The sequence below is a fragment of the Eubalaena glacialis genome, chromosome 14 (genome assembly GCF_028564815.1).
Source record: "Eubalaena glacialis isolate mEubGla1 chromosome 14, mEubGla1.1.hap2.+ XY, whole genome shotgun sequence".
Lineage (NCBI taxonomy): Eukaryota > Metazoa > Chordata > Mammalia > Artiodactyla > Balaenidae > Eubalaena > Eubalaena glacialis.
The window spans coordinates 54,954,526-54,979,086 of record NC_083729.1 but is presented as its reverse complement, the minus strand read 5'-3'; the positions used below and the strand labels follow the sequence as shown (position 1 = coordinate 54,979,086).

The 24,561-nt window shown below is 38.5% G+C and overlaps 1 protein-coding gene across 5 annotated transcripts in view; it reads right to left on the bottom strand.

Moving 5' to 3' along the window:
• The window catches only part of UGP2 (UDP-glucose pyrophosphorylase 2), a 56,532-nt gene that overhangs the window by 5,820 nt on the left and 26,151 nt on the right, over window positions 1–24,561 (bottom strand). For all 5 annotated transcript variants that reach the window (XM_061210644.1, XM_061210648.1, XM_061210647.1 and 2 more), the window contains 3 exons: window positions 3,654–3,839; window positions 2,208–2,341; window positions 902–1,199 (listed from right to left, as the gene is read on the bottom strand). In XM_061210644.1, the coding sequence (XP_061066627.1) occupies window positions 902–1,199; window positions 2,208–2,341; window positions 3,654–3,839 (618 nt within the window). The remainder of the gene's footprint in view (window positions 1–901; window positions 1,200–2,207; window positions 2,342–3,653; window positions 3,840–24,561) is intronic.

The window sequence follows — 24,561 nt, the reverse complement described above, 5'->3', positions numbered from 1 at the left end:
AATAAAGGCCCTGGGAGTACATCAGAGTCTTCCTCACTTTCCAAAGATCTCCTACAAGAACAGACATTCCTCTTATTCTCAAACCACCGTCCGTTACCAAACAACCAATCCTACCACCTCACAACCCTGCTCTGACTACCTCTAGGATAAGGGGAGTAAAGTCAAGACAGGCACAAGTGGAGGAGAAGGGACCTCTGAGTGGTCTTAGCCTAGAGGCCATGGCAGTGTGGGAAGAGGGAAGGGACGTCTACTCATGTGTGAGGGGGTCATTTGCAAGAGGCATAGAACCCAGCCCCGGGACCAACCATATTAGTATTCACACACTGCCCACTTTTCTTACTCCCTGAGGGTAAGGAGAAAACCTTGTGTACCATTCCATCAAAGGCCAAGTGTCATCACCACTAAACATGCAAAGTGAAAAAAACAAATTTTTGCTTTGTATCAAACTGCTTTTTTGTAACAACAACAGATATTACAGTGATAAAAAATATACAGAGAGAAATACATACTGTAGAAATAGAAATAGTAAATTTTCATTAAAGGAATAATTAAATAAAAAACACTTAAGCACCAAACTAGAAGAATATTAATGGTTTGAACAAAGTTACTGAAAGTGTTTTCACATATGTTTCAGATTATCCTATAAATATATGTGAAATTGTTTTCAGTTAAAATTGCCCATACAGATTATTCAAAAAATAAAGATGATTTTACTACTATTAAACCTGGATTTATATACACACAGTTATATCAGATGGAACTTAGGGTACTCTAGAGTACTATCCCACTCTAGCTTACAATGATGTTATCAAGTTTCTAAACACAGAAACTTTCCAATAAAAAGTTTGAACTATGAAATGTGAAGATGTGAATCCCCAAACTGCTTCCTCTTAGTATTTACCTTTACATCTGCACGCGTTTTATTTGTGACTTCCATGACAAATTCACAAGGTTTTCCATTGGGTGGGTTCATTAGATGATTAAGAATATAAAGATCCACTGTGGCACCCAGATTATCTATGTTGGACACAAAAATATACTCTTTGCCTTCTCCTATAAAGGTATCGAGCAAACCAGAGTTGTAGAAACTGGCATAAATATCTCCATGACCCGGAGGGTACCAGGCTTCTGTATTTTCCCCTGAGAACGATACATTCTTTGCTACAGGTAGTAAAGATTCTTTATTAATCCTCGGGTACCTTAAAAAGAAAAAGTTCTTTTTCAGTATCAACTCTTTAGAGCATTCCAGACCTTCAAGTAAAATAATGCATTTAAAGTTAAATAAAACTTCCCTCCCTTTCAGTCTATCAGTAGTAATTTAATCATAAGTGAATCCATTTAAGAAAATCTCTCGGGCTTCCCTGGTGGCGCAGTGGTTGAGAATCTGCCTGCTAATGCAGGGGACACGGGTTCGAGCCCTGGTCTGGGAAGATCCCACATGCCGCGGAGCAACTGGGCCCGTGAGCCACAACTACTGAGCCTGCGCGTCTGGAGCCTGTGCTCCGCAACAAGAGAGGCCACGATAGTGAGAGGCCCGCGCACCGTGATGAAGAGTGGCCCCCGCTTGCCGCAACTAGAGAAAGCCCTCACACGGAAACGAAGACCCAACACAGCCATAAATAAATAAATTAATAAAATTAAAAAAAAAAAAAAAAAAAAAAAAAAAAGAAAATCTCTCATTATCTGTGTTGACCAAAAAAATCAGCTTCCTAGATAGTAATATCTGCTGCAAAAAAAAAAAGTATTCCATGGTCATGCAGATGGGAGGACACCCCATATTTTTAAGACATTAATATGTTTTATGACTTCTTAAGAGAGGAGAGACATATTAAGTAAATTTTCTCAAACTTATTTGGTGGTGGGATTGTTCTTTTCCCTGAAAACCTATTTGGGAAATGGTGTCCATTCTTACCAATAGATATATTCAGAAAATCAACAGCAGGTTAGTACTCAGGGATGTCTGCTTCCTACCACTGGTGAGAACCAGAATCTCAGGCAGATTCTCTTCTAAGAAGTCCAAGTTACATAACCACAGAGTGATTGCAACTATCACATATCTATTAACAAATGTTCAGCCTTTAAGGGCATTAAACACGTGCAGACAGTCTTTGGCACTTGTACATCTTGAGGCTGCTCTGTTTAAACAAAGAAGTCCTTCTTTCCCAGGAATAACATCCCCCCAGAGTTAATTTTTTTACTCCTTGTACCTGCTTTGATTAAAAGTGTAGATTTTCACACGACAGTGATTATACTTCTGTAGTATTTTTTTTGTATCTTCATCCGTGTTAAAAGAGTTCATTAGAACAAGAGGAACATCTGTATTGTAGGTTTTGTTCAAATGCTAGGGAAGAAAACGACAATCAGACTACCCAGACTTACTTTTCTTTTGCTTCAAAGTGTAAAATTAACTCTCTGTGGTTAATCACAAGATGTCCAAAACATCATCTATAAGTAGTATAATATACAGATTTGCAATAAAAATAACTATTTAGCATAAGACATTTTGCTAATCAATTCACCATGTACTTGCTCATTAAGTCACAACCCTATGAGACAGAAACTACTGTCTGCATTTTATGGATGGCTAAACTGAGGCCCAGAGAGGTGGCAGGTCAGTGGCAGAACAAGGACACCGCCCCCCTCAACCCCGCAGTCTGACTCTGCAGCTGTGTGCCCAGCCACGATGCCCTATGGCCTTGCTGGATGGGCAAACACAGACTAAGCATTTACTCTGTGTCCAAAGCACTGTGGAGATGAAAGTACAAATGTTACAAAGACATGTCTCCCTATTCTCAGGATTCATGTTAAGAATTGTAATTTTACCCCAACTGAAATCTGTTCCATCTCTAGGAAGAGCTAAGAGGCAACAGAGTGAGAAGAAAATAGGATATTAGAAGTCAGACTGTCCTATGTTCAGAGTTTGATTCTGCACTTACTAACTAGCTAGGGAACCTTGGGCAAGTAAATCAACCTCTCTGTGTCTTGGTTTCCTCATCTGTAAAATGGGGATGATAATAGTGCTTATCTCACAGAGTTGTGGAGAGGAACAAATGAGTCAATTCATGTAAAGAGCTCAAAATAACACTTGGTGTACGGTAAGTGCTGGATAAATGTTAGCCACTGCTACTGCTATTATTATTGTCGTTGATGGCACCGTATGAGACACTAGGGATAAAGAGATGGAAAAGATAGGGCCACTGCCCCTGAAGAGCTTACGGTCTATGATTAATGACTTTATGGACTATGATCAAGAGAGAAGCCAACAACAGTCCTTAGCATCCACGGTGCCCAACCAGATACACGAAATTCTCCCCAGCCTCCCAAAAGGGGTTAATAAAGCCAGATCATCCCAGCTGTGATGAAGGCTACCACTAGACAGAAAGCGGGGAGAGAGGTGGGGAGATCAAAGGAGAATCCGAAGAGATCCAGAGATTTCAGCACCACAAATGCTATTTAAAGATCAAAAGCTTTTACATCACCCTAAGGTTTTGCTCTTAGAACACCAAACCTTTTTTATACACTAATAAAGAGACTAAAGATAGCAAGCTCCTTGACTAGTTCAAATCCACGTCTGTTATTTTATAAGGTAACATTTACAATACCCTAAAAACTAAAAATGATTTTGTTAGCTCATGAGAAAGGCTACTACTCACTTCGATTTGCTGAACGGTCAGATCCAGAAAGGTATTCTCATTCCTCACACCAATCAGACTCTTAGGGCCTTTGCAGCCCATGCTGGTTCCCAAACCACCATTGAGTTTCACCACCACCAGCTTGTTCAGCACAGAAGATATGTTATCAGGTAAGCCCCTGGCCTTTATCTTCTCATAGGGTTGAATCTGAAATTTTTAAAAAATTATAGAATAATTCAAACAGCTTTACAAAAAGTTAAACCAAATCAATACCAAGGTTATTTCCATGCTTCCTTAAAGAGGTCTGCTTTCTCTGTGGAAAGTTTCAACTACATTTCCTTTAATGTCCAGGGCCTTTCTGGTTCAAAATCAAGTTCTCATCGGCAACTTCCCTTGCACACAGAAGTAGTTCAGCGGTTCATTTACAGTACAGTGGAGTACAAGAGGGGGAAAAGTTACAGTCTACAAATATCTGTCTGGCTGGTGAGAACACCCAAGTCTCTTGGACTACCTTCAAAAACTCAGAATTCTCAATTTGCATCAACATAGCAAATAGGGAGCAAAAAACTTATCAAATCTGTGACTATTTCTGGTACACTATATCAGTTCTGGAGAAGTATATATACGATCACACAGTTCTTAGTAATATATTCATGCTATTCCTGGAAACAGTGCCAAATACTCAAAACAAGCTAACAGTACCTGCTCTATTATGGTTCACAAGGGTGTGATTATTGCAATCTGAAAGTCTTTTTTTTTTTTTTTAACAAAAGCAAGTTTGCCTGAAAGAAAATGAGCTGTGTAAACAGTAAAACAAGTTCGAAATGAGCACAGAACCTTCATCTTCAATTTATCCCTCACAGGGAAGGAACAATGACACAGTGGAAGCTCAAATTCTTCTGTTTAAAGAAGAGGCACAAGCAAGTCTAAACATCTTATAACAAGAATGAAAGCTTTTAAAAAGATCACAGTATATTTTCTATCCATTTACAGAAGAACATTTGTTGTTATTTTTCTTTAATGAAATAGGTCATCAAATGTACTCTTTGGTTACATGATGGTGGAGGATAGATAACACTTGAGGGGACTGAAAAAATAAAACCCTATCATACACTTTGCTGTTTTCATGTCCTACTACATGTAGGTGTGTGTGTGATGGTGTGTGTGTATGTGTGTGTGTATGATGAATAAAGTCTATGACTGGAAAAGGAGTTGATGGGCTCACATTTCAGTGATTAGGCTGTGAAGGCAAAAATCCCTTTATACTTGGTCAAAAATACATACATGTCAAATGTGGATTCCTGGCCATACACTTCAAGTATCTATTATTGAGAATTTCTTAGGCACATTATATCTACTCAAAAGAGTTATTAGCAAATGGGATCAAGCCAATTATTTTCCAATTATCTTTTTTTCTTTTAAATTTTTATTTATTTATTTATTTATATTTATTTTTGGCTGTGTTGGGTCTTCGTTTCTGTGCGAGGGCTTTCTCTAGTTGCGGCGAGCGGGGGCCACTCTTCATCGCGGTGCGTGGGCCTCTCACTGTCGCGGCCTCTCTTGCTGCGGAGCACAAGCTCCAGACGCGCAGGCTCAGTAGCTGTGGCGCACGGGCTTAGTTGCTCCGCGGCATGTGGGATCTTCCCAGACCAGGGCTCGAACCCGTGTCCCCTGCATCGGCAGGCAGATTCTCAACCACTGCGCCACCAGGGAAGCCCTCGGATTATCTTTTAAAAGCCAAGAATTTCCATTTCCATTTAGCAGTTACTTTTTTTTTCTTATTTATTTATTTATTGGCTGTGTTGGGTCTTCGTTGCTGCGCGTGGGCTTTCTCTAGTTGCGGCGAGTGGGGGCTACTCTTCGTTGCGGTGCACGGGCTTCTCATCGCGGTGGCTTCTCTTGTTGTGGAGCATGGGCTCTAGGCACACAGGCTTCAGTAGTTGCAGCACGTGGGCTCAGTAGTTGCGGTGCACGGGGCTCAGTAGCTGTGGCTCATGGACTCTAGAGCATAGGCTCAGTAGTTGTGGCGCACGGGCTTAGTTGCTCCGCTGCATGTGGGATCCTCCTGGACCAGGGCTCGAACCCATGTGCCCTGCATTGGCAGGCGGATTCTTAACCACTGCGCCACCAGGCAAGTCCCTAGCAGCTGCTTCTGACTTCCCAGAAAAGAGTCTGATATTTACAGAAGCCTCACAAGGGTGTGAAAATCAATTTAACTGAAAACCCCTAGTTCATGTATTCATTTTAGGTAAAACTGTTTTAGTACGGAAATATTTTTACCTATTTAATGTTTCTTTGAATATACTTTTAAAAAAATAGAATACATAGAAGCAAATTATTTTTTCTACATATGGTGAGACAGGCCTATGTTTTCCAATTTCACCTAAAAATACTTTCATTGTGAAATATCATACATACAAAAGTTTATAAAATACACATATACGGTAGAAAGAATAACCTAAATTTAAAAAGAATACTGCCATAGCGTAAAAGCCTGCATGCATCTGTCCCTGATCATATTCCTCTTCCACCCCTAGCGGTAACAACCACCTTGACTTTGACTCCCTGTAGTTTTACCACCTATGTATGCATTCATAATGATAACAATATTTTACTTAATTTTGTCTCTAAACTTTTAAATAAGTTGAATCATACTATAAAGTATCCTCTTGTGACTTGCTTCTTTAATTCAATGTTATGTTTTAAGAATTATTCACATTAATGCATGCAGCTGTAATACATTCACTTTTCACTGCCATGTAGTATTCAGTTTACGTATCCACTGAGAGACAAAATTGTCATTATTCACAGATGATATGATTTTACATGTAGAAAAATCCAAAGACCTCACAAAATAAATTGTTAGGATAATGTGAGCACAGCAACATTGAAGATACATGGTCAGTATTAAAAAAAACAACAAAAAACACTGCTTTTAGGGACTTCCCTGGTGGAGCAGTTGTTAAGAATCTGCCTGCCAATGCAGGGGATATGGGTTCGAGCCCTGGTCCAGGAAGATCCCACATGCCACGGAGCAACTAAGCCCGTGCGCCACAACTACTGAGTCTGAGCTCTAGAGCCAGTGAGCCACAACTGCTGAGCCCACGTGCCACAACTACTGAAGCCCGTGCGCCTAGAGCCTGTGCTCCGCAACAAGAGAAGCCACCGCAATGAGAAGCCCGCGCACTGCAACAAAGAGTAGCCCCCGCTCGCCGCAACTAAAGAAAGCCTGCGCACAGCAACAAAGATAGAACGCAGACAAAAATTAAAAAAAAAAAAAGCCACTGCTTTTGGAGCCCTTGTGCACTGTTGGTGGGAATGTAAAATGGTGTACCTGTTAAGGAAAAAATATGGTGGTTCCTAAGACATTAAAGATAGAATTATCATATGATCCAGCAATTCCACTTCTGGGTATATCGCCGAAGAATTGAAGGCAGACTCTCAAGAGATGTTTGTATACTCACCTTCTTAGCAGCAGTATTCACGATAGCCAAAAATGGAAGCAACTCAAATGTCCATCAACAGATGAATGGATTAAAAAAAATGTGGTATATACACATATGGAATATTTTTCAGCCTTAAAAAGGAAGGAAGTTCTGATACATACTACAACATGGATGAACCTTGAAGACATTATATTAAGTGAAATAAGCCAGTCACAAAAAGACAAATACTTGTATGATTCTACTTACATGAGGCACCTAAAACAGTCAGATTCATAGAGACAGAAAGTAGCAGGGTGGTTACCAGGAAAGGGGAGTTGCTGTTTATTGGGTTGAGAGTTTTAGCTTTGCAAGATCAAAGAGTTACGGAGGTTGGTTGCACAACAATATGAATGTACTTAACAATACTGAATTGTATGCTTTAAAATGTTTAAAGGTGGTAAAAAATTAGCTGCTTCTATATGTAAAAAAATTAGAAAATAAAATTGATTTAAAAGATATCTTTTATAATAAAACCATCAAAAATAGCAAATAGCAAATATCTAGCAGTAAATCTAACAAAAGATACGTAAGATTATTCACGGAACACATTTTTTAGAAAAATTAAAAGACTTAACTAAATTCAGGGATTTATTTATCATGTTCGTAAATCAGAAGACTTGCTAATGTAAAGATGTTAATTCTCCCCAAACTGATCAATGCAATCCTAATAAAAATCTCAAGAGTTTTTTGTGTGGTAACTGACAAGCCAATTTAATGTATGTATGAAAACACAAAGGGCCAGGAAGAACCAAGACACTCTCAAAGAAAACCTTAAGTCGGAGAACCAGCTTTATAACATTCTTTTTTTTAAAACTGTAGTAAATATGCATAGCATAAAATTTGCCATCTTAACCATTTTTAAGTGTACGGTTGAGTAGTATTGAGTACATTCACATTATTGTGCAGCCAATCTCCAGAACTCTTTCATCTTGCAAAACTGGAGCTATACTCATTAGAAAACAACTCCCCACTCCCTCCTTTCCCCAGCCCCTGGCGATCACCCTTCTACTTTCTGTCTCCATGAGTTTGACTACTCTGGGTGCCTCAGACAAGTAGAATCATACAATATTTGTCTTTTTGTGACTGACTTATTTCACTTAGCACAATGTCCTCAAGGTTTATTTAGCATTCTTTTTTTAAAGTGGCTTATATGTTTGAGGAGATTCCAAATTAATGCAGGTTTTTCCAGAAACATGTTTTTATTTAATAAAGTTGATGTGTGTGTATGCAACAGATCTGAGAGAAGGCAGGATTGATATGAAGAACTGGAATACAGGTACAGGTTGGCAAATTCTATGGCAAATTGAGCCTATATATATAACTTATTTATCCCATTTGCAGGTATTAAAACTGGAATAGAATACATGTTCTGAAGTCTTAGTTTAGTAAATCAGAAAATGGATTCTCTTTATTTGAATTTAATGAACATAACAATACTCTCTTAACTTTGAATTAAAAGAATGAAAAGAACATTACAGGTGTAACCACAGTTCTAAAAGTATAAATCTAAGAAAACGCTGATCTTTCGGATCCATGTGAAAACAGGACAGAATGGCAGGGCTTGGGGTTTCAGACACTGCTCAACACCTGAGTTGTGATTTTACTAGTATCTCTGAGGGATGGGCAGCCTGTCATTTCAAGGCAAAAACTTTACAAAAATGTAAACAATGTAAAAAGAAATTTAAGTATGTAGTCAAAAGATCAATAGGATGGCATTTTTTTCACTGTCATTCTCCAGACAGTGCTAAATGCAGCTGAGGAACTGAAGTTTTAATTTTATTTAATATTAAATGTAAATCAACACACAAGGCTAGTGGCATGTGAAGTTCTAGATGGTCTGTTAAAAAAAAAAAAGTCAACTGAGGGATGAGAATTATGTTTCAATTTGTTTTAATAAAACTCTGCCAAAATCCTTCTTTGTTCAATACAATCTTTCTTTTTCACTTTAATGACACTGACATCACATCACAAGACATTCAACCAAACACATAAACACAACATTTGAGTATATTAGATATCTTTAGGAAGAACATAATCTCCTTTTTGAGCCAACAAATGTTTACACAAATTTAAATAATATCAGGCAGAATAATGTAAACTGGATTATATCTTAATTCTACTCTTTGAAGAACTGTTTGGTATACTAACACTCACAGCATTAAACAAAGTGAGATTTAGGAACCATTTTTAGAAAAAGTACTAATAGGGATTTTTCACCTCCTGTGCAGATGAATTAAAAACCAAATGTCAACCTTGTTGCCTTAAAGTTTCACCAGGAGAAAAAACCCCTCCAAAGTCATGTATGTTCATGATAAAACATCTTTGATCCACATACCATAAAGAATATAAAGTATTTAGAGAAAAAATATGTTTTGTTCTCACTAATCAATCTTCAAAACATGCATTTTACTAGAATGCTTTAAGAAGACAATTCCTGGGCTTCCCTGGTGGTGCAGTGGTTGAGAGTCTGCCTGCCAATGCAGGGGACACGGGTTCGAGCCCTGGTCTGGGAAGATCCCACGTGCCGCGGAGCAGCTGGGCCCGTGAGCCACAATTACTGAGCCTGCGCGTCTGGAGCCTGTGCTCCGCAACAAGAGAGGCCGCGCTAGTGAGAGGCCCCCGCACCGCGATGAGGAGTGGTCCCCGCTTGCCACAACTAGAGAAAGCCCTCGCACAGAAACAAAGACCCAACACAGCCATAAATAAATAAATAAACAAATACTTAAAAAAAAAAAAAAAAAAGAAGACAATTCCTTATGACTGAGTCTATGGAGGCTAAACAAATTTTTTCTTGTATCCCCAAAATTTATTCTATAATGGTGATAAATAAAAGGTCTCAGCCTCATAATGATTTTAACACTAGGCCATTTGGTCTTCAGCCAAAAGGTATATTAAGTATACTTTTAGTTTTAATTCAAATCTTCCCAAGACTGGTATCTTAAGAACTTGAGTTTAAATTTAAAATGTACTTCTGAATTACTTTTCAAATATTTGGAGTGAAATAAAACAAGCTGATCCAAGCATAACACTAAATTCCAAAACCGAGCTAATGAAGACTTTTGGGTACAGGCCCAGGCAACTCACAAGTAGAAAGACTTGTTTACCATTCAGGTTAGGGCCCAGAATTCTCTGTCAAGTGCCATATTTAGAACTTTGTACCCCAAGTTAAGTGGGCAGGGAGTCACCCTACAAATGTCAAGGAACCATGGTTCTTTAGGTGGTGCTTTCAGTAACACCTACTTGTCTTGCTAATTCTTAAAAGCCGCTAATTAAATACCAGTACACTGAGGAACTGACTGTTAACAAGAAAAGGACTATGGAGAGAAAGGGAAGAAGTCACAAGGTGTGAAGTAACAAGGTACAGCCAGGGGAAAGATGTCCAGAGTCATCAAGTTAGTGTTGCTGTTCGAAGCCTCCACTTTTACTTAGGTTTCGACTTATACCCACAACACTCCCATACGCAGACACAGACACACAGAAAGGCACCGATTGTGTGAGTCCAGGAAGCCAGGACACTTTTGGTTTACAGCTTATTACAGGTTAAATTAGGTGGTAAGCTCAGCTTCCCATCACACAAATCACCCTACACGCCAACACAAGTTCTGTCTGTTGGTGATGCTACAGAGAATGCTACACACCCTCCAACAGGGACCTCACCAAGCAATCCCACAGAGCTCGGTTTATTTCCACAAGCCAAGGGGACCTGTGTTAGAAGGTTGCTTGGCAACAGCTGAAGTTATGCTGGACACACCTAGTCACAGAAACATTATTAGACCTGTGCTCCACTTTCTCCTTCTCAGCTCCCCCAGGAGAATGCACAAAGACATCCACTCAGGCAAAGATGGAAGGCGTTGGGAGACAACAGGGAGTACCATGCACTGCCGGATGTGGCCTTGATGTTACTCTGATTGAATCACTTTAGTCAGTCACTAGTGCTATCTTTGTGCTTTCAATCCTAATCACCCTGTTTCTCTTTCATGTCTCTATTCAGACATGAATAGAATTCAGTATTCTAAGAAGACCTCTGCTGCACGTAAATATACAGCAGGGCAACCCCTACAGGTGAGGTGGGGCAAACCGCATGAGACTCCCTCAAAATGCGCAGCGGAGACGAGGCCACTCGTGTTCTCTTCTCACTGGGAGAAAAGAATGGGTCAAACACCCAACTTCCTCTGGGGAATGAACAAAAGAAAGTAGTTGGCAATCTATGAAAGAACATACTTTAAACAACATTCTTCCCTCTAGGATGTCAATCTAGTTTTTCTGCAGAAATCGAAAGATTTTTAAAAAGATTGTTTAAAAACTGTCTAACGTGATCTGTATCTTGCCAAGTCTGCTTACAACTTACTTTCCAGTTATCAGAAAAGCTGAATTCATCACACCGTCATGGAGACATGTTCCCATTAGCAACAGTCTAACCTGGTTCTTGGTAGCATATTCGTGCTATTCCTGGAGACGGTGCCAGACAAGCTAACAGTGCTGCCCTGTTACGGTTCACAAGGGTGTGATTATTGCAATCCGAAAATTTTTTTTTCAACAGAAGCAAGTTTGCCTGAAAGAAAAGAGCTGTGTAACAGTAAAAAAGAGTTTGAAATGACGCTCCATATGTACAGGAAGTGTTCCAAGAACATCAGCTTATTCACCAAACCCTCACTGCACAGCCTTTGTGTACCAAGGCCTGTGCTAGGTACTTTCTCACATTGTCTCTTCACTTCACATTTCTAAATGTAATGACCAAAATCTGGGTCATTTGAAAGCTCCTACCAATTAATTTAATGACAGAAAAATCATACCTAATCCAGAGATTTGTTTTCTCATTCAGGAAAAGCTGGCAAATCATGTACATTATCACACGATCCACCAACACACTTGCCAACACCCCCTCGGCCACCAAGATACGCTCAACTGCTATTCATAGAGCAAATAAAGCCATCCTCTATGGGAATGCCCTCGACCTTCTGCCACCAGATCAGATCCTCGGGACCTCCCTGCATCTCCACCTTTGCTGCTTCCCCTTCCTTCTCGTCACAGGAAGAGCTGTCCCCCACCCTAAGGCAATCTCTCTGCCAGTGCCCATCTCAAGATCCCCGTTTCATCAATCTCCCAGTCCCAGCATCAACCTCTCCCTCTCTATTCCTTTCCATCAGCATGAACAAATTCAAATATTTGACATCTAAAAAACAAAGAAGACAGCAATGCATACACTCACTCACCCCTTTCCATACTCACATCCCTTAAAGGCAAAGCTTCTTGAAAAAGTTGCTGTACTCACCTCTACTTCCTCACCTCCCTTTCACTCGCTCACCTGCTGCAATCTGGTTTTCTCCATAGTTCAATGAGCTGCTCTTACCAAGGTCATCAACATCCTTCTAATTGCTAAATCCTATCCATAACATTAGTACTTCTCTAACTCTGCTCTCAGCTGCATTTGACACAATTGACCACTCCCTAGATCTTGAAATGCTCTATTCTCCTTGACTTCTGAAACACCGCATTCTATTTTCCTCCTCTTTCTTCCTGTTCCTTTTCAAGCCCCTTCTCAGTAGACCTCCTCTTTCCGGCAATCTGCTCCTGTCTCTATGGCACCAAGACACACCCAACTGCCAAGCCAAGAGCTTGCTCACATCTGATCAATGACCAAGTCCTGTCAGCCTCAGGAAACTGTCTCTGTTGTCACAGTCCGCATCCCACTCACCTCTCATCTATGTTACTGCAGTGGTCTCTATGGTCTCCTAACCTCCCTCCAATCCACCCTCTACCTTGCAGGTGGTGATCTTCTAGAAAATAAAATTTGAAGATGTTTCTCTCCTGATTACGTCATTCACAAAACAAAGCAATGACATGGCATGGCAGAGGTCATTAGCTGCCTACCCCAATATCATTTTTTCCCTTCCATTTCAGAACCCTGTTCGTCAGCTGGGCACACCACCATCCCCCAAAAAAGACCACATTTCCAGCTTCCCTTGCAGGTATCTGTGCCAAAGTGCTGGTCACTGTGATTAACTGGAAGTGAGTTGAAAGATTTACAGAAAGTCTCTGTGAAAGGGCAGGGGTTGTGCCCTTCTTTCCCCTTCCTGCTGTTTGGAACGAAGACACGATGACTAGAGTTCATTCAGGTGGCCACCGGGGACCATAAGGAGATATGCTGAGAATAGCAGAGTGGCAAAACAGAGAAGCGCAGGTTCCTGATAACCACCAGGTTGCCATACTAGCTCTGGATTGTGTCTCTCTACATTTACTCTATTATTTTGAGTTTCACTATTACATGGAGCTGAATTGAATCCCAAACAGAAGACATGGTATACAAGGTCCGTAATGATTTGGCCCTTTCTTCCTTCTGCTCTCTGCTCTCCTACTCTCCCTACACACTGTTCTCCAGGGACATGCAGCGTTGGGCTCTCTAATGTGCCACATCTCTTGCTTGCAAGTCTCTGCACTTTCCCCCTCATGCAAACTCACTTCACCAAATGCCTTTTCTTCATCCTCCACATCTCAGTTCAGAGCAATGATTCTCAGGCTTTATGAGCTATCAGTCACTTGTGAAAATCAGACGTTAATGGACTCTCTTTCAGGAAAGTGCAATGCCATCCCCCCAAAAAACAAAACTTCACTACTGTGGAAATTTCATTCACAGAATATAAAAATAATCTTTATAAGAGACGCTGTTTATTTCCCAGTGAAAGTTAATATGCAAATAAAGCAAAAAATAAACTAACTCTCCAAACTGAATTTCAATAAGGCTTCTGTTTGGCTTGAATTAGAAATTGACACTGCAGATGGACTTTGAGATGCCTGCCATCTTTAACTGCCATTCAATTTTGACTTTCCTATTTGATGATCCTGAGTACTAAAAACCTCAACTCCCTCCAAGGCAAGCTCTCACAGCTTGCTCTGTCAGTTGAATGCAGGCTTGTGCTAGGAACACCAGAATTCTCCAAGACTTCGAGAACTCAATGGCTCATACATTTTCTGTATCTTTAAAAGTCAGTAAGGTCATCTTCGGCGAAGTCTGCCTTACTTATGCAGGATTGCACCATCTTTGATGCAACGCTCACAGATGCAGAAGAGGATGAATTACAGTGTATGTGGTGCTTACTCTCCTCTGCAGTAGCAGGACCAGAAGTGCTGGCTGGCATCACAGATACTACTGTGCACACAGCACCAAGACTTTTCTTCCAGCACAAGATTTGTTTGGCTTGGAAACTATCATTTTAAAAATATTTCCAGAAGAGGTTCATAAATAATAATTCCTCTTTGAGGGCACCAGCAGGCACATAATGGATGAAAACCAGTACTTTGGCTGTCCTGAGAAATGTCTGAAATTGCAAGGACATGCTAAAGGGAAATGATGTAGCTGCTGTTTCCTCCATGACCTGATTCAAATCATTTTAATAAACTACATCAATTCCAGCATGAATTTTATCATTTGATAAAAAGATTGCTCCAGAACTGAAGGAGGCAGGATAGTAAAGCAGCTGAGAGCACAGGCTTTAAGCCAGGCTGCCTAGGTTTGGATCCTAGATTCCACTGCTTATTATGGCAAATTATTTTTCTGTTCAAAGTCTTTTTCATCTACTTCATTGATCTGTTATGAGGATAAATGAGACAATATGAGTGAAGTGCTAAGCAAAATGTGTGGCCCACAGTAAGAAGACAGGTGCTGGCTGTGCTATCACTACATCACTGATCCAGACACACTCTCCACCCCACCCCACACTTCAACATTTCTGAAACCAGGATGCATCATACAACCAACGGGATCTGAAAATTAATTGGTTGCACTTTTTTTCTTTCTTAGTTGTACATAAAAGGTACAACTTACAATCGATGGCACAAATTTGATAAAATACGGCAAAAAAATCTAATAAAACTGTATTTCTCTCTCTGCTCCAAGTCACAAACCAGCTCAGTGATCTCCCAGGTATGGGTTCCACCCCGTCTCTCTCCAGTTATGTGTAGCTTGAGGATAGTTTAAGACACAGGTCAACAAACTATAGCCTGTGGGATAGTCAGACCTGCCACCTGTTTTCACAGAGTGTTACTGGAACACAGCCGCTCTCGTTAATTTACATATCGTCTATGGCTGCTTTTATGCTACCATGGCTGAGGTTAGCGATCATGACAGAGACTACACAGCCTACAAAGCCTAAAATATTCATCATCTGACCCTTTACAGAAAAGGTCTGCCAAACCCTGGTTTAAGACGGTCTTCTGTGGTGAGAAAAACCCACGTTTTGACAATATCTCTGCCTTTCCAAACTTTGCTTGTCCTAACCTGGCTCCATGCTGCCTGATGACTTCTCAGCATGGCCAGAGAGCAGGCGCTCCCTCAGGCCGTGTCAGCTTGTGGTTCCGCTGGCAACAATGCTGCCACAGAACAATCCCCCAGGCTTTTGTATCCCTGCATATTCATCCAAGAAAGCAAAACCAAGGATGTGTAGTTGGTAGCAGAACTCAGCAATTTTCAAAACAACAGAAGCAAAACCTAAGATTAAAAAGTCTTTTATCTACTCATATGAGGTACCTAGAGTAGTCAAATTCATAGCGACAGAAAGCAGAATGGTGGTTGCCACGAGCTCGGGGGAGAGGGAAATGGGAGTTGTTGTTTAATGGGTATAGAGTTTTGGTTTTGCAAGATGAAAAAGTTCTGGAGATTGGTTGCACAACAATGGGAATATATTTAACCCTACTGAAGTGTACACTTAAAAATGGTCAAGATGGTAGATTTTATGTTGTGTATTTTACCACAATTAAAAGAATTTTTTAAAAAGTTAGTCTTTTGTGTGGGTGTATATGTGCAGGTACACATATACACCCTGTCAAGGTGTCAGAGAACCACAGAGCAAAATCGCTTTTTGTGACACTCATACGACCAGGAGGGAGTCTGATGAAGCCCCCACTTCTTGCTTCAGGTACTACCAGCTTCTATCAGTAGTTATTACACTGTCTCCAAATTGTCTGTTCAGTGCTCCATATCTCCAGGAAGGCAGTAACTGCCATATGGTACTCCCCCTACCATATCTATCACCTTTAATTATGTGTCATGCTCATTAGCGGCACTCACATATTTGTTGAGTAAATAAGTGAATAAATGAATGGAACAAACAGCTATTAATAAATGAAATCCATTCTCTGGAACTTATTTCTTGTCTTATTAAATACTAAGTTTCAAACAAAAGTGGTGTCATCACTAATTAGAAACCTGATTACAAACACCATTATTTTAATTTAAAAGAAAAATACTGAATTAGCAAACATTATATACAATTCTGATAAAGAAAACCTAAATCTAAGACTTTGCGCTGCATAAAAAATCATTTTTACAGGCCATAATATTAGTGTAGTAATTATAAAATGATCCCTCTGTGATAGGAAACAAACAGAACGATCACATACTAAACATCATAAGCTAAGCCTGGAAAAGTACATTTCCTAAGAAAGTTCTTTTGTCTTCTCTCACTTAAGAAATTATAAGAACACAAGACAAACTATCAAATCAAGTACATATTTTAATTTTGCCAGCTATTGATATTAACTCCCACATCTTTGTTTTTTTTTAAATTAATTTAAATTATTCTAAATTATATGTCAACTAGACCTTACAGACAGGAAAACAGGGTAAGTTTTCCAGTGGTAGAGGAAATCAACTGTCCTATTCACACACTGAGTCCACACATGTCCAAAAGCAAAAATTTGTAAGAGGGAGTAAGTAAACAGGTCCTTTCAAAGAAAAAGTCAGAAATCTTGGCAACAACACTGCTTTCTAAACAATTACACTCATCAGCACCAACCCAATAACTCATGCACAATATCCTTCACTACAATCTGCTACCTCAGTTACTAAAGTCGACCTTAATAAAAATCTCAGAAAGAACTATTACCAGGAGCTAGAATCATAAAAATCACTTATTTTCATCTTAAGTCTCATATTGCCCTCTCAGGGGAGCCAAACTTGAATACTGTGCCTTTTTGTTACATAAAGGTAAGGATCATAGCAATTCAAAGTCTAACAACCAATTATTACAAATAAAAGGATGGTTCCATATTAAATTAATACAAACAACTAACATAACGCAAATAAGCCAAAGAAAAAATTCAACCTAATAATCAAATAAAAATTTTAAAATATTTTTCATCTCAACTGGCAAGTATTTTTTAAAACAATAATACTCAATGCTTTAATAAATGTAGCAAGACTACAATAAAATAGACTGTAGGTCTCTACTCAATGCTAATTCAGAGAGGCCTTTCCTTTCTCTGCCTACCCTCTCTAAAATATTACCTCTACTCCCTCATTCCCTATATCCTTACCTTTGTTTTCATGTCACTTACCACTACTTGAAATTACATTACATATCTTTTACTGTCCATGCCTCCACTAGATTATAAACTAAAAACTAGATGAGGGTAGGGCTTTATCAGTATGGTTCTCTACTAATATACAGTTGGCACTCAAAATATAGCTGTTGATCCAATAAATTAATGTGAATAGGAGTGCAAACTGGTATACTTTCTGGAAAGCAATTTGAAATGTCTAATAAGAAACTTTAAAAACTTTATATCCTCCAAACACAACACCATTTCTGAATATTTCTTAGAAATAATTCTGAGATGCAAGGATTTATATATAAGTATATTCATTACAGGGTTTTTATAATAGGAAAAAAGTAAGAGTCAACCTACATGCCCAACTACAGGAGACTTTCCAGAAGTAACACACACTGATACACTTGTACAAACTCCCAACTCTCACACTTCTGTCAACTGTTTTTACTTCTATATTTCCTTCAAGTGATGAGTTAGATTCATTATCTTATTTCCTACCATCAAAAAATTAAGAAAGAACATTTGAATTCCCAACTTATGCCACGCCCAATGATAGATGATCAAAGAATCTTATAATGGTCATTCACCAACCTTCCTACAATTTCCCCTAAGCTTTAACAGTCCAATGCTAAGAACGCTCTGCAAAACTTCCCCTGCTCACTAAACCTTACACCCCACAATGAACACACAAATCCTTTAAATACCTAAATGTCCACACAAAATGAGAATGGGTGCCCAATTCTTTTAATAGCTACGATAGTCCTCTGAAACAAGGCCAAGCCTTCACATCTATCTTGAGTTTAGTAGATTAAAAATCTATAAACATGGATGGAGTTGCTGGTTAAAGACAATCTACATATACCACCCTGGAGTTTTCACTACATGGATCTTCAATAAAACTCATAAAACAGAATAGTACAGCTAATCATTTTCATAACGGAGAACATTATGTTGTTTATCCCCACTGGCCTTACAGCTACTAAGGAGCACAGACTTCCTGTAATCCAGAAAGTTAAAGAATTTCCTAAAATTTATCTCTGCAATCAGGAAAAATCATTAGAGATAGATGAGCTGTATCTATTACAACAAAAATTGCAAACTACCAACACATTTGATACAAGGGAATTACAGGGATGTAAATTATGGCTCACCTACTTGATGGAATATTTTGCAAAAAATAAGACACATAGAAAGAATTAAAGTATTCATGATCATAAATGAAACAGATATCAAATTAAATATACTGATAACAAATACATATTCATAACCAAAGACAAAGAATATTTAAATAAGAAAAGTTACAGAACTTAAAAAAAAATACCATCTGTAACCTTAATACAATTCTGTTGTTTTTACTGTGTCCAGGATAGCACCTGACATCTAAGAGGTACTTAGTAAATATTTGTTGAATGTATAACAACAATAGTAAACATTTACTGAGTCTTTATCAGAGTGCCTGGCACATAGTAAGTGCTTTACATGCATTCTCAATAATACTCATTAAAATCTTACTCATTAAAATCTTACTTTTATTATGTCTACTTTTAATGAGTGAGGAGACTGGGCTTAAAGCAGTTAAATAACCTGCTGACTGTTACATGGCTAAGAAGTAATGAAGCTGGGATTTAAAACTCTGGAGTCTGTATTCTTGACCTCACTGCTATTACAGGTAAACTGGAAAAAAAAAAAAAAACTGTTAAGTACACTGAAGGCAGAATGAATTCAGTATACATAGGGAGGTGGTTTTGTAATGGTGGAATATATTAATGATTGACACTGAGCATGCGGTAATTTCTCACATACCTGTTGAATAAGTATATGATTAAGAATATTATAGCTCAATATCATGAGATTAGAGATTTTAAACTATAAAAAATTGCTCAATACACATCATTAACGTATAGAAGCTAAACTGCAAGGAAGTCAGCTAGCCCTGATAAAGGGTGTTGAAAAAAGAAAAACAAAACAGGAAAAATTAAAAGTAGCCATTTCTTTAGTGGGAACCAAGAACTATAAGAAATCGGAATTTCCTATGTAATTCAGAGTGAGAGAGCCACTCCTCACTTACCTCCTAAAAACACATTCCAACCAGCCTGCTATATAAAGCCTGCTATATAACCTCTCATCTCCTATATTTTCCAGCATCTTCTTAGTTCAGCCAAATGGATCCCTCCAAATCGACAATGAACTGCAGACATGGTACCTACTTACCTTGTCTAGACTCAGTTCTAATGTCACCTCTTCATCCCTAACTTGCTTAGGACTTTCCAACTCCCCAACTGCTCTTTCCCTGCTACACTTGCTACATGTACCAGAAACCCACTTATCTAAAACGTTCTAGATAGGTAGATAGTAGATTTAAAAAACAAGTTCAAACACAGAACAATGAAAGAGTTTTAGATACCTAAACTATTTCAACTTTTTACAAATAATAGTACAATCGTTCACAGAGATCTTTTCCTTTGGTATGGTATGGATCTGCTGACCAGAGCTCTGTCAACTTATGTAAACCACACCAATAAGATACCATGTGTGATTTCCAGTTTCGTTTCTTCAAAGTGGACCAAGATCTTAGTCAACTGTGAAACAATGTGCATGCAGAAGATTCATATTTATCTCGCCCTCACCTAATTTAACAATACCTTTTTTCTTTTTGGCTACTCATCTTTATCCAACTTTCTCAAAGCGTTCAACTCAATTTTCATGGAAATAAATTTTTTAAGCCCATTTCATTCACAAAATTTAATTTCATTATGTCATTACAAAACTATAACTAGTATGAACAGGTTTGGGAACAAACACTATTAAGTTTTGGTGAACAAACCACTTAGTAAGAGAAGAACTTAGGATGATTAAGAGTAGACCCAAGCATTCAAAGAAAACAGAGAACACCAGTTAATTGCTCTAGGACGGAAGTGTGTTAGTGAACTGTTTCTGAAACTACCTTCATAGCTATTATCCCATTGTACTATAAATGTAACTTTGTGTAAACAGCTCCCCACTAAACCAAAAATTCAAAATTGGTTTGCTATTGCATGCTTGTGTTGTTGATTCCTTTAGCCCTCCAGGCAGCTACACAGACCCTGAGGCAGCCAAAGCCCTCCTCCCAGCTTTAAACAGCCTCCTGTATTTACCCCATTCATTTTCTGTGTATGTCATTACATGGGAAAGGTTGGGAAGCATTGCACAAAGTTGTAAGGTGTTTAAGAGAAGTGATTGTCTTTATTTTTGCATTCCCAACAATTAAAATAGTGGATATTTGATAAATTTGTAGAGTAAAAGTAATGAGTAAAGGAGACCCTTGTCTTCAGCCAGGGAGGGAGATGTGACTGCTGAGGTGAACCTGGGCCAGCACAGCAGCGATGGGAAATGAGTCTTTTAAAATAATCTTATTTCTTTACACATTTATGTTTTCTCTCTTCTACCAGAATGAAGCTCCACTGAGTGTTAGTCCCTTGTTTATCTTGTTCACTTGTATTCCGATGCCTAGATAAATGCTTACCCCACAGTACCCATTTAATAAATATTTGTTAAATGTGTTGCTGTTAGAACTTCAAAGTCAAGTGAGGATATCTGAAGCTCTAAGGGAAGGAGTGGAGCCTACTCAACAGTTCTACTCAAGGAAAGGTGGAGAAATGATGGAAAAGCCACGCTTTAAAGACTTTCAAGTTCCTTTCAAACATGGATGGCAACTGGTGATTGCTCTATAAGATACCAGAGTGGTTAAGAGCCTGGGCTCAGGAAGATCTGGGCCTAAATTCTGGTTCTGCCACTTACTTAATAGTTAAGTAAACCACTCAGTCTCAGAGCTTTCAATTGTGAAACAGAGATAACAGCGAGCTCCTAGAGTCATCTGAGGATCACGTAAGGAAATGCATGTGAAAGCTGAGAACATGCTTGGCACATCAGCGCAGAATAAATGTCTGCTGTTATTGCTCTTATTACTGTTGCTGATAAGCACATAAAGTAGGCCCCATTCTGTGCACTAGAGATGAAAATAGGGCTGTACTCCTTGAAGAGCTCCATTATTGTTACTAAAGGATATGAAAGAAACAGGTCTTTGGAGCCTGCCACCTGGTTCATACCAGGGCTCTTCCTTTTAGAAGACTTACTAACTCTGAACTTCAGTTTCCTCTTTTTAAAATGAGCATAATAATAGCACCCATCTTCTAGGTCTGTTGTGAATACTAAATGAGATCACAAAGGATTCAGTACATCTGACATAAGCACCCCAACATTGAAAATAAGCATTAACTACAGAATACAGAGCTGCGCATACACAGGTTTTTATGGAATTTTTAAATGAAAAATCTTTAATGCTTTGCTTCATTAAAAAACAAAAAATTTGGAATAGTGTTTGTTTCATGCTCTTTTGAAATAACAGAAAACTTTCCAATCTCCCAAGGGCTTTAGGACTATATACAATGAAGACACTTGTCTTTCACAAGCCTTTCTATAAAAAGAAATCTTTGTTTAATGGCTTACTTCTGCCTTTTTCCATATTTAGTCTAGTCATAGGTACCCCTCTGGCATTTCTATGTTTCTTCTCAGCTATCTTTTATTTATTTTTCTGAGCATGGAAGAAACATTCCATAAGCATTTTTAGCAATTATTTTGTGCTTCCTTTGACTCAGCAGGAAGTTTAAAAATGAATACGGGTAACAAAAATCAGTTTAGATAGCTTGATAATGTTTCTAGTTAAAAACACAGTGAATCTCTGCAACTTTTCTAAAAATCGAACTATTCTAAAATTAAAAGCTTATTTAAACACATATCGTAACTTGTTAACTTATTCAATTCTCATGTGTTTACCTACCTATAGCATTTTGTTTCTTACCCTTAATATTTTTGCCTCTCAAAGTCCCATACTTACTGCCCTCCCATTAAAACTTGTAGTAACTTCCGGGACTTTCTGGGTGGTCCAGTGGTAAAGAATCTGCCTTCCAATGCAGGGAACGCGGGTTCGACCCCTGGTCAGGGAACTAAGATCCCACATGCCGTGGGGCAACTAAGCCCTTGCGCCACAACTACTGAGCTTGTGCGCCTCAAGGAGAGAGGCTGTGTGCCACAAACTACAGAGCCCACAAGCCCTGGAGCCCACGTGCCGCAACCTACAGAGCCCACGCGCTCTGGAGCCTGCGCATCACAACTAGAGAGAGAAAACCGGCACGCCACAACTAGAGAGAAGCCTGCGCACCGCAACGAAGAGCCCGCATGCCTCAAGAAAGATCCTGCAACTAAGACCAAATGCAGCCAAAAAATAATAATAATAATAAAATAAAGAAAAAAATTGTAGCAACTTCCAAAATGCTGAAGAGATTTAAAATCATAATAGTCTTATTACAACTGTATACTTTAAACCTGATAAACTAGAGAAGAGATGACAGTAAAAGAACTGACAGAAAACCTAAATGACAAAAACAAGAAACAGTGATTACAGATGGCAAATGATCCTACAAAGTAGGAGGTAACTGAAGAGAAGTGCCAACTGCTCCCTAACCCTTACTATAACTGAGATTTTTTTTTTATAGACACTCTAGGAAGTTCAAAGACTTTTAGATATTTTTTTAACTGTTAAAGGCAAAAGTAATATATACAGATGGTAAAAAAAATTCAAATACTACAAACAGGTATATGTTCATCACCCTTTTATAGAAGTGAGCTAAAATCATAAAATTAGTCAACCTTGTGAGACATTTGGCCTGTATCCTTATCAGCTAGGGTGGTAGTTTTCAAAGAACATTCCACTTCAGTATGGATTAGAAAGGACAAAGGGAGATGACCAGAGAGTTGTAAAGGAATTCTAACAGAAGATATGGGAAGTCCAAAAGCCAATCTGCTTATGTGACTAGGACTAGCTCTTCACTAAAATAACCATACATTTCCCCTATAAGTCAACCCTCCTGTTAGTCTAACTGTGGACAAAAGATGCTTCAAAATAACTGTGACAATCCTAAATTTCCTAAAAAATAACACTGAAGCCTCTAACATCAAATCCTATTTATGCTGCATACTAGCTTTAAACTCTAAGGTACTAAATAGCAGTGTGATTAAAGTGATTAAAGCAGTGTACATTATTAGTTTAATTATATAATTCACACTGTTGGAGCAGCCCTGGAGAAATGAAGGTGGGGCAGGGGGGAAAGGCCAGAGGCTATTAAAAAAAAGTTTTACAGCAGATTAAAGAGCAGGTGGAGGAAAACAAAGGCTAAAAGAAAGGCCAGATATAAAACTGATATAAAACTGAGGAGGAGATATGGGGATATATGTATACATATAGCTGATTCACTTTATTATACAGCAGAAACTAACATAACATTGTAAAGCAATTATACTCCAATAAAGACGTTAAAAAAAAAAAAAAAAAACTGAGGGCAGAGGCTAGGCTGACCTCTTCTTTGGAGAACTCTGAATGAAGGAAAAGGCAATACTTTAGAAAGATACGTATTTGCTTAGCTTGTGTGTTTACGGAAAGAAGTAAAGTGGGAATCAAGCCCTACAAGGGTTTAAGAGGAAGCATGTTTTAAAGCTGCACAAGGGAACTGTTGGGGATAATGGAAAAGTTCTATATCTTGATTATGATGGTAGTTACACGGCTGTATGCGTTTCTGAACTCAGAAAACTTACATTAAAAAGAATAAATTTTACTGTATGTAAATTATACCTTAATCAACCTAACATTAAAAAAAAAGCTATTAACAGCTAAAATGCTGATTAACCTTATAAAGTTTATCACAAGTGAAGAAACAAAAACAAGAATAAGCATCTTTTTTTACCTTGAACTTATTTTTTTTAATTGAAGTATAGTTGATTTACAATGTTGTGTTGGTTTCAGGTGTACAGCAAAGTGACTCAATCATATATATATATATATATATACACACACACACACACACACACACACATATATATACACGCATGCACTTTTTCAGATTCTTTTCCATTAAAGGTTATTACAAGGTATTGAATATAGTTCCCTGCGATATTACAGCAGGACTTTGTTTTTACCTATTTTACATATAGTAGTGTGTATCTGTTAATCCCAAACTCCTAATTTATCCCTCCCTCCCATCTTTTCCCCTTTGGTAACCACGTTTGTTTTCTATGTCTGTGAATCT